Source organism: Rhincodon typus, chromosome 12, assembly GCF_021869965.1.
Source record: "Rhincodon typus isolate 14 chromosome 12, sRhiTyp1.1, whole genome shotgun sequence".
Lineage (NCBI taxonomy): Eukaryota > Metazoa > Chordata > Chondrichthyes > Orectolobiformes > Rhincodontidae > Rhincodon > Rhincodon typus.
The window spans coordinates 2,092,952-2,103,375 of NC_063343.1; the positions used below are offsets into that span (position 1 = coordinate 2,092,952).

The window sequence follows — 10,424 nt, forward strand, 5'->3', positions numbered from 1 at the left end:
CTCTTAACTGCCCCCTGGGCAATTAGGGATGGGTAATAAATGCTGCCTAGCCAGCGATGCCCTCATCCCGTGAATGGATTAAAAAAAAATCGTGACAGTAAGGCATTATGACTGCATGAGATAAGATGAATGGACAGGCCGACCTTTTCCTGTTGTTCATCTCTCGAATGTTCATATCATGTAGTGTGTTTCTTCCTAAAAACCCAGATTATTTTCAACAGTGTGGCATCAAGAAACCCTAGCAAAACTGGAGTCAATGGGAATTGGGGGAAAGCTCTCTGCTATCTGGATTCATACCTGGCACACAGGAAGTTGGTTGTGGTTGTTGCAGGGCCGTCATCTCACTTCCAGGGCATCACTGTAGGAGACCCTCAGGAGAGTGTCCTAGATTCAACCATCTTCAGCTGCTTCATCAATGACCTTCCCTCCATTATTAGATCAGAAATGGGGATGTTCATTGATAATTGCATAATATTCAGGACTATTCATGACTCCGCTAACACTGAAGAAGTCCATGTCCAAATACAGCAAGACCTGGGCAACATTGTGTTTTGGGCTGACAACTGGCAAGTAACACTCGTGCCACACAATGACCATCACTGATAAGACAGAATCTAATCATCGCCCTTTGACATTCAATGGCATAACCGTCACTGAATTCCCCTATATCAACATCCTGGGGGTTACTACTGACCAGAAACTCAACCGGATTTGCCATATAAATAAAGTGACTAAAACAGCAGGTCAGTGACTAGGAATACTGCAGTGACTAACTCACCTCCTGACTCCCCAAAGCCTGTCCATCATCTACAAGGCACAAGTCAGGAGTCTGATGGGATAGTTTCTACTTGCCTAGATGAGTACAGCTCCAACAACACTCAAGAAGCTTGAAATCATCCAAGACAAAGCAGCCTGTTTGATTGGCACCACATCCACAAATGTTCATGACCACTGCAATCCAGAAGAACAAGGGCAGCAGGTACATGGGAACACCTCAACCTGCAAGTTCCCCACCAAGCCCCACACTGTCCTGGCATGAAATATATTGTCATTCATTCAATGTCGCTGGGTCAAAACTCCTGGAATTCCCTCCCTAATGGTATTATCTACCCACACTACGTGAACTGCAGAGATTCAAAAAGGCAGCTCACCAGCACCTTTGTGAGGGTAGCTAGGGATGGGCAATAATGCTGGTCTAGCCAGCGATGCTCACATCCCTTGAATGAATAATAAAGTCTCCATACAAGAGTTAAGGCTATTGAAGGAATACCGCATGTCAGTATTAAACAAATACTGAGTGCATGTATAATCAAAGCAACAGAAACTGTCACTTCACAACTACATTTGCAAAACAACTATCACTGAGGCCAGTTACCACATGCTTTTGGAGAGGTTTCAAACTAATTTGGCAGGGATGGGAACCATAAAATAGTTGGAAGCAGCAATGACATTAGAGGACGGAGATACGAACAGTAGTAAAATAAGAATATCCCAAAAACTGCAGAGACCTGATTAAGGAAATCACAGAAATGGTCATGGAAGTGTTAAACTGTAGGCATGTCAACGTCCACAGTGTAACTGGTGAGCCACAGGCACATTCTAATATGCAATTATGATATGGTCACTGTAACAAGGCCAGGCATGAGTTTGTAATATTCCTAGTTACCAAGAGCTCTAGAATGATAGAGAAAAAGAGGATGGGCCATTCCAGCATTAATTCAGTTTGCTGTTACAGTTCTCCGTAGAAAGGACAGCCGACTACCTTCCAATGGTAACCCTATTAAAAAGATAGGATTGCCTACTTTCCTGTCAGTCATTTCTTTGGTCCTCAGGCCTCCATAGTAGGAAAACATCTTGTATGTACTGAGAAGGGCGGGCACCGGGGGCCAATACTGCATCCCTCCCACCCTCTTTTATGGCAATAACTGATGCATTCCAATAAAGCAAAAGTTTGAAGATCTCAAAGAGACAGTAGGAATTGCCGATGCTGGAGTCTGAGATAACAAGGTGTAGAGCTGGACGAACACAGCAGGCCAGGCAGCATCAGAGCAGCAGGAAAGCTGACATTTTGGGTCTGGACCCTTCTTCAGAAAAGATCTCAAAGCTACTTTGACAGCTACTGACAGAAATGGGTAAGGTAGCAGAGGGGGCAGGATGGCAGGTGGGTGTGGGGGAAAGTGGGTGAGAAGAGGAAGTGCTGGAGTTCTTAAAAAAAAAAGGTGGATAAGTCTCCGAGATCTGATCAAGTGTATCCCAGGATGTTGTGGGTAGTTAGGGAAGAAAATGTGGGGCCCCCTTGCAGAGATATTTGCATCATTTACAGCCACAGGTGAGATACCAGAGGACTGGAGGGTGGCTAATGTGCCTTTATTTAAGAAAGGCTGCAAGAAGCAGCCCAAGAACGAGTGACTGGTGAGTTTGATATCAGTGTTGATTAAGTTGTTGGAGGGGATTCTGAGAGATAGAATTTACATGAATTGGAGGGGCAAGGGCTTATTCAGGATAGTTAGCATAGCCAGGTGCGTGTGAAATCATACCTCTCAAACTCGAGTTCCTTGAGGATGTAACAAAAAAAAACTGATGAAGGCACAGCGATAGACGTTGTCTATGTGGACTTTAAAGCCTTTGACAAGGTTCCGCATGGTAGATTAGTTAGCAAAGTTAGGTCACACGGGATTCGGGGAGAGCTTGCCAATTGGATACAAAATTGGTTTAACAGTAGGAGATTGAGGGTAGTGGTGGTGGAAGATGGTTTTTTGGACTAGAGGCTTGCAACCAGTGGTGTTCTGGAAGGGATAAATGCTGGGTCCACTTTTGTTTGTGCTTTACATAAACAATTCAGATGAGAATTTGGGAGGCATGGTTAGTAAGTTGCAGGTGACACCAAAATTGGTGGCATAGTCGACAGTGAAGAAGTTTATCCAAGATTACAAAGGGATCTTGATCAATTGGGCCGATGGACTGAGGAGTGACAGATGGAATTTAATTTGGATAAATGCAAGCTTTGCATTTTGGTAAAGTGAATACGGGCAGGACTTACACAGTTAATGGTAGGGCCCTGGGAAGTGTTGAACAGCGAGACCTCAGGTGCAGGTACACAGTCCTTTGAAAGTTGCATCACATAAAGACAGAGTGGTTAAGAAAGTGTTTACCTCACTTGCCTCATTGCTCAGACCCAGAGTACAGGATTTGGACATCATGTTAAGTTTGTACAGGACGTCGGTGAGGCCCCTTTTGGAGTACTGTGCGCAGTTCTGGTCAGCCTGCTATAGGAAGAATACTATTAAATTGGAGAGGGTTCAGAAAAGATTTACCAGGATATTGCTGGGACTACACGGTTTCAGTTATAAGGATAGGCTGGGACTCTTTTCCACTGGAGCGTAGGAGATTGAGGGATCACCTTGTAGAGGTTTATAAAATCATGAGGGGTACAGATAAGGTGAACTGCAAGAAGTGTTAGATGTGGGTACAGTTACAATATTTAAAAGATATTTGGATAGGTACATGAAGAAGAAAGGTTAAGACGGATATGGGCCAAATGCAGGCAAGTGGGACTAGTTTAGTTTGGGAAACGTGTTTGCCATGGTGAGCTAGAGCAAAGGGTCTGTTTCCGTGCTGCGTGCTGCATTGTCTCTATGATTGGTAAAGATGTCTGTGTTTGGTAGGGTTGGCATTCATCGCGATGATAGGATTTTCATATGGGGAGTTGGGTGGTTGGGGGGCGGGGAGTGTCACCAGGTTTATAGTGAGCAAGCTTTCTACCTTCTTCTGATTCAAATGCAGGGTCCTTGTTTTGGTCGATGTCAGGCATCATTTACTTCTACCAGCAGTTGAAATACCCCAAGCAATTACTGCATAGTCAGTGCATCGGGACTTCTGGGACACCCCAGTGTGCATTTTAAGGGTATATCTGGGGCAGTTCAAGATGGTTCTAGGATTGAATCTATTTGGCTTGCATTGAGAAGTAGCTGTTTTCTCATTTGCAATTCTTTTTTGAATTGAGCTCCAAAATGTGACAAATAGCTAAACGATTAAAATATGTTGGCACATTTCAAAAGGTAAGTAAAATGAAAGGTATCTTGAATTCCTCTTAACATGTATGGAGGAAAAAGTGCTAAGAGCAGGGAAGGAATCCTGATGCATGCAGGCTAACTTTTATGATAAAAATGCTTCCAGCCTAATAAGGAACAAAAGCAGTGTTCGATCTGACTTTGAAACCAAAGTGGAAGATACAGCTCATGGTATGAAGTTGCTGAATTCAATATGGAGTCCTGAAGGATGCTAAATATCTAAGTGGAAAATTATGTGCTAATCTTCCAGCTAGCACTGAGCTTCATTGGAACACTACAGCAGAACACTAGGACAGAGATGTGGGCATGAGGGCAGTTTGGTGCTTTGAACAGTAAGGAACTGGAAGGTTAGTGTCATTCTTGTGGGGGTGCTCTATAAAAGCAGTCACCCAGTCTGCATTTGGTCTCACCAATGAGGAGACAACCATATTGTGAGCAGCAAATATGACAGATTAGATTGAAAGAAAATCCTACGCCAGTTCCATCATCTCCATCAGGATGCCACCACCAAACATATCCTTCCCTCCCTTTTGCTATCAGGATTACAGAGGGACTATTCCCCGTCCACTGCTCTGTCATTCTTAACATCTCCTAAACACCAGACCCCAGCACCATCCATGCACTCGCAAGTGTATTACATGTCCCTTGATCTTCTCCCTCCTCACTGTCCAAGGCCCGAAACATACATGCAAGGTGCAACGGTGATTTACTTCTGCTTACCTCTCCCCTACCATTATAAGCATTCCCTTTGCCTTTCAGTTTGGGCGCCAATCCTATTTATTTCACTTGATCCGCCTCCCTCCATTTTTTCACACAAAGAAACAATGTTTTTCCAGCCTTTTTCAGTTCTGAAGACGAGTCATATTGGACTTGAAATGTTAGCTCTGTTTCTCTCTCCACAGACGCTGCCAGAGTTTCTCCAGCATTGTTTATATTTCACAATACCTTCTGATTCAGTTTTAAAATAAAAGACAGAAAACAAAAAAAAAAAGAGTGCTTGCAAAATGATCAAACTACAGGAAGATATTATGTATATACATCTCCTCTTCAATTAATTTTTTTTCCAGTCATGTTAAATTAAACTTTGATATCAGGAGATAATTCCAGGTTTAATTCTGGGTTCACTTCAGCAGTTGTACCAGCCACTGCATACAGTGGACAACACATATGCACCCAGTAAGTGGTGCAGACTATGCCTAAGCATTTAACCTTTATGATCAAATATACTTTGTAAATCACATGCTCTTCGTTGCTGTATTTCTTTTTTAAAAATCACATTCAGACCCAATCAACTCTTCCAATATCTAATAACATTACTTTCAGAAGGGTGCACCTCCATTGTTGCATTGATCTGTCAGTCTGCCCATACCAAAGGGTGCTGCTACTTTTCTTCGACTCTACTGCCTTGATTAAGTGGAAGCCCCAAATTGCCTTACAATCTTAGTCCTCACTTTGAAGAGTTTGCAGGTACTGGATAATGTGAGCTTATAAAAGTACGCTGTTGTGGTTATACTGTTGTAAGCTATTTCATGACTATTTTGTATTTCTACACGTCACCACAGCACCGCTACTTTATAACCTGATACGTGAAATGTTTTAATACGGCTGTTACCTACGTGCTGAAAATGTGTGTTTTACCCAACTGGAATAAATAATTGCAATCTCTACTACTAACCTCATTTAAAACACATTCAATGTCAACTTAAGTATTCAAGTTAAATAGAAGGCAGGCAAATAATGAAAAAACGAGGGGAAGATAACAGATGCAGTCAATTCCTCTTGAACATTGCCCCATTTTATATTTTCATCTTAACATTGTTCAGTCAATGTGTTCTGCAATCTCATTTGCAGTTGAATGATGCATTTTTAAGTTGTTTTGCATGGTATGAGGTCCGGTTGCATGACCCAATTGGTGATAGTCTAGAGCAGTTTCTTCTGCTACCTAGCTCATCATGTTGCTGCCAACCAACCAACTTGCAGTCTTAGTCACAGCAACGGTTCAGGAGAAGGAAAGCAGTGAATGGCAGAGTCAGACAGCAGGAGGTCCAGAGTGAAGGAGGATTGAGGGTGAGTATGGGGTCAGCAGAGGCTTCAAACTGAAGTCTCCGAGAAAAAAATCTTCAGCAACCTGAATGTTAAAAGAGCGGGATGTGTGGGGTGACCAGGAGGTTAACAAGCAGCAAGCAAGACACAAGTAGGAAGTTACTATTTATTTCACTGTACACTTTTAATTTATTTTTATTTTTAAAGGTTTTTCGTTTCGACAAAAAGGAAATTATAAACATGCAGGGCTTTTGTTTCTGATCAGGAACATCTATCAGAACCTAAATACAGCTTTACATCAGTTTTAAGGGGAATGTGTAACTTGCTTAAAGTTGGAATTTTCAGGAATGCAGCCACGACTTTAAGTGAGGATTTACTGCGATGTCTGGAAAATACAGGAATAAAGGGAAGTGCAATTGAGAAGTCAAAGGTTGAAAGTGGGGACTGAAGCATGGAACTAGCAGCTGGATATCAGGGAGAAGCAATACACAACAGTGAAGGCTGCAGTGAGTCAATGCAATTTGCAGTGGCGTGAAGTGCATGGTACGAAGAGGATAAGGGATGGCTGCATGCTGCTGCACCGGGGAAATTCAGTACAGTAGGAGCAGTCCAAGTGGGGAATTTGGTCTCTGGAGTTTCGTTGGGAAGAAACTAACTGCCAGTGAGAATGGGAAAGGCAGCCAACTGCTCTGTAAGAGATGTGTAGCATGATGTGGTCCAGTGGAAATTAGTATACAATTTTGCTCAGTTGGAGAATGTCCAGGTGGAATTATGGCCTGTGGGGAGAAGACAGCTGAACAATAAATATTTTCATCAGTTGTGGGGACAGGGGGAGGCATAAGGAGAGACAAAGGGAGAAAGCTGAGGCTGGAGCACTGGGGGAATACAGCTCAATTAGAAAGGTGAAGACAGAGAGGGCAGTAAGTTTCTTTGGGGTAGACAAATAGCTTGGGAAAGGGAGATGGGTGTAATCACTTATCCCCAGTTGAGAGAAGGTGCAATGAGCTAAAAAAGCCCATGATGCGGTGTGGATGAGTCGAGAGGGAACCACTTACTCCATTGTCAGAAGTAACTATTCTCTCTCAAACCTCCACCACTTGTGACTCTCATTACTCCATAGGCCACAGACTTTCTATAAATGTCAAACATAATTCCTGTTGTCACACTTTCTAAAGCTCAATTTGATGGTGCACATCTATAAAACATATTTCCTCTTGCGAAAGCAATGTCATGGGAGATTTGAATATGCATATAACCATTACATTTCACATACGTCCTTCATACAGCAGACATCACATTTAGTTCCAAAAGGGCAAAGGCATGAATCAAATTTTAGCACCAACACTTCCCCGAGACTGGCAAAATTCAAATAATTTTCTTTTCAAAAAAAAACAGGGCCCAAAAGTGCCACTTTTATGTCAAATTCTGCAATTAGCTTCAGCTACCAGCAATATAGATCCTGTGAAGTAGATAGGAAATGTGGAAGCGTTAAAGATGGAGACAAATTACTTGCACATTAGCCCGTTCAGTCTCCTGGGGTGCAGTGAATAAAACACTGAAATTTTGCAATGTAATTCTTTTGATGAATGTTAAATCCTAAGAGAATATGCCACTGCAATCACTTTTTGTTTTCAAATTGTCAAATTAAAGGAATTAAATTTCACAAAACGACACAGTGGGATTTGAACTTGTAATACTAGCCTAATATCATAAACCTGCGCAGGAAGTCAATGAGTTGGTTGATATTGAGCAGTAGAAAACAGGAACATGGAGAGCAAATTCCATTGCTGACTATCTACAGTCCACTGTAATTCATTCGCCATACTTAATTCACGTAGGAACATATTATAGAGATCAGTTCATCAGTCAGAACTAACATACTGCAAAATCCATCAGGTTTTGATTGGATGAATAATCCTGGCATGTTAGCTACCATATTGCTTACAAGGAAGTTTAACTTACGGTGGGGTTCTACCAGAAGCATAGCCTCCTTCTCAGACATTACCAGTTGACAAAATTGGTCACCGACATTTGCCAAAATATATTTGGATGTTTCCAAATCCAGGCCTTCTGCAGGTGTACGTGATGGGATCCAAAGACTCAGGGCTTCAGCATCACACTGTCTGGGATTTAGGAAACCCCCAACACGTAGGACACCAGTCCTAGTAAATGCTAGTCTGGAAAAAAAAGTGTACAGTATTATGCATTGCATCTCCAACAACTAATCTGAACACATGCAGAAAAGATTAATTCGAGTAATAACATTTATAAAAATATGTACCAACAATGTCAAAATATCTTGCATACTCTGAGTTTGTGAGCCAGCATCAATTCTGGCAATTGCTAATGTGCTCAAAATAGAAGTGTTCACTCATCGGTCAAGGTCCAAGAAAGCTGATTATGCTCAGTGTTAAGCACTGGGTGCAAAATGACCATGGTCCTCTGCATTTTTGATGTCAAAGAAAACAGAAGTTAAAATCAATCCAGATAGCTACAGAGCTACCACAAATGCATTATCAGATCAAGGCCATAATTAGAAAGTGATTTGCATATTCACTGCTCTAAGATGATGAATTTTCTATAAATTATTCAAAAAATTGAAATTGAGTCGGAAAAGCCACAGTTATTGTTTCATATCCTCTGGAAGTCTCAAATACTCATATCCAATGAATATTTCTCAACTGCAATCACCCTTAGGAAAATGAAAAAAATTATATATGAAGCTCCACAAACATCAGTAAGTTAAACTATTTTCTTGATGATGATTGAAGGATATAAAGGTGGTGGTCAGGATACCAGAAGAAGAATTCAAATAGCACCCAAATCCTTTATTGTTACAGAGATAGTAGGAACTGCTGATGCTGGAGAATCTGAGACAACAAGGTGCAGAGCTGGATGAACACAGCAGGCCAAGCAGCATCAGAGGAGCAGGAAAGCTGACGTTTCGGGCCCAGACCCTTCTTTAGAAATGGGGGAGGGGAAGGGGATTCTGAAATAAATATGGAGAAAGGGGGAGGTGGATAGAAGATGGATAAAGGAGAAGATAGGTGGACAGGAGACACACAGGTCAAGGAGATGGGGTTGGAGCCAGTAAAGGTGAGTGTAGGTGGGGAGTTAGGGAGGGGATAGGTCAGTCCAGGGAGGACGGACAGGTCAAGGAGGCGGGATGAGGCTAGTAGGTAGGAGATGGGGGTGGGGCTTGAGGTGGGAGGACTGGATAGGTGGGAAGACAGGTTAGGGAGGCGGGTACGAGCTGGGCTGGGTTTGGGATGCTGTTGGGGGAGGGGAGATTTTGAAGCTTGTGAAGTCCACATTGATACCATTGGGCTGCAGGGTTCCCAAGCGAAATATGAGATGCTGTTCCTGCAACCTTTGGGTGGCATCGTTGTGGCACTGCAGGAGGCCCAGGATGGACATGTCGTCTGAGGGGTGGGAGGGAGAGTTGAAATGGTTCGCGACTGGGCGGTGCAGTTGTTTGGTGCGAACCGAGTGTAGGTGTTCCACAAAGCGGTCCCCAAGCCTCCACTTGGTTTCCCCGATGTAGAGGAGGCCACAACAGGAACTGCGGATACAGTATACCACATTAGCAGATACGCAGGTGAACATCTGTTTTATGTGGAAGGTCTTCTTAGGGCCTGAGATGGGGGTGAGGGGGGAGGTGTAAGGGCAGATGTAGCACTTCCTGCGGTTGCAGGGAAAAGTGCCGGGGCGGTGGGGTTGGTGGGGACTGTGGAGCGGACAAGGGAGTCACCGAGAGAGTGGTCCCTCCACGAAGCAGATAAGGGTGGGGAGGGAAAAATGTTTTTGGTAGTGGGGTCGGATTGCAGATGGTGGAAGTGTCGGAGGATGATGCGTTGGATCCGGAGGTTGGTGGGGTAGTACCTAAGGACAACGGGGATTCTGTTTCTGATTCTGCGGGGAGGGAGTGTGAGGGATGAGTTGCAGGAAACGCGAGACACACGGTTGAAGGCATTTTCGACCACTGTGGAGGGGAAGTTGCGCTCCTTGAAAAACGAGGACATCTGGGATGTCCGGGAGTGGAATGCCTCAGCTCGGGAGCAGATGCAGCAGAGGTGAAGGAATTGGGAATAGGGGATGGCCTTTTTGGAGGAAGGTGGGTGAGAGGAGGTGTACTCTAGGTAGCTGTGGGAGTCAGTAGGCTTGAAATGGATATCGGTTTCCAGGTGGTTGCCAGAGATGGAGACAGAGAGGTCCAGGAAGGGGAAAGAGGTATCGGAGATGGTCCAGGTGAACTTAAGGTTGGGGTGGAAGGTGTTAGTGAAGTGGATGAACTGTTCGAGGTCCTCGTGG

General features: G+C 43.6%; 1 protein-coding gene across 3 annotated transcripts in view; it reads right to left on the bottom strand.

Moving 5' to 3' along the window:
* LOC109931051 (lysine-specific demethylase 3B-like) overlaps window positions 1-10,424 on the bottom strand; it is a 145,769-nt gene that overhangs the window by 34,828 nt on the left and 100,517 nt on the right. For all 3 annotated transcript variants that reach the window (XM_048603569.1, XM_048603568.1, XM_020530395.2), the window contains exon 12: window positions 8,076-8,290. In XM_048603569.1, the coding sequence (XP_048459526.1) occupies window positions 8,076-8,290 (215 nt within the window). The remainder of the gene's footprint in view (window positions 1-8,075; window positions 8,291-10,424) is intronic.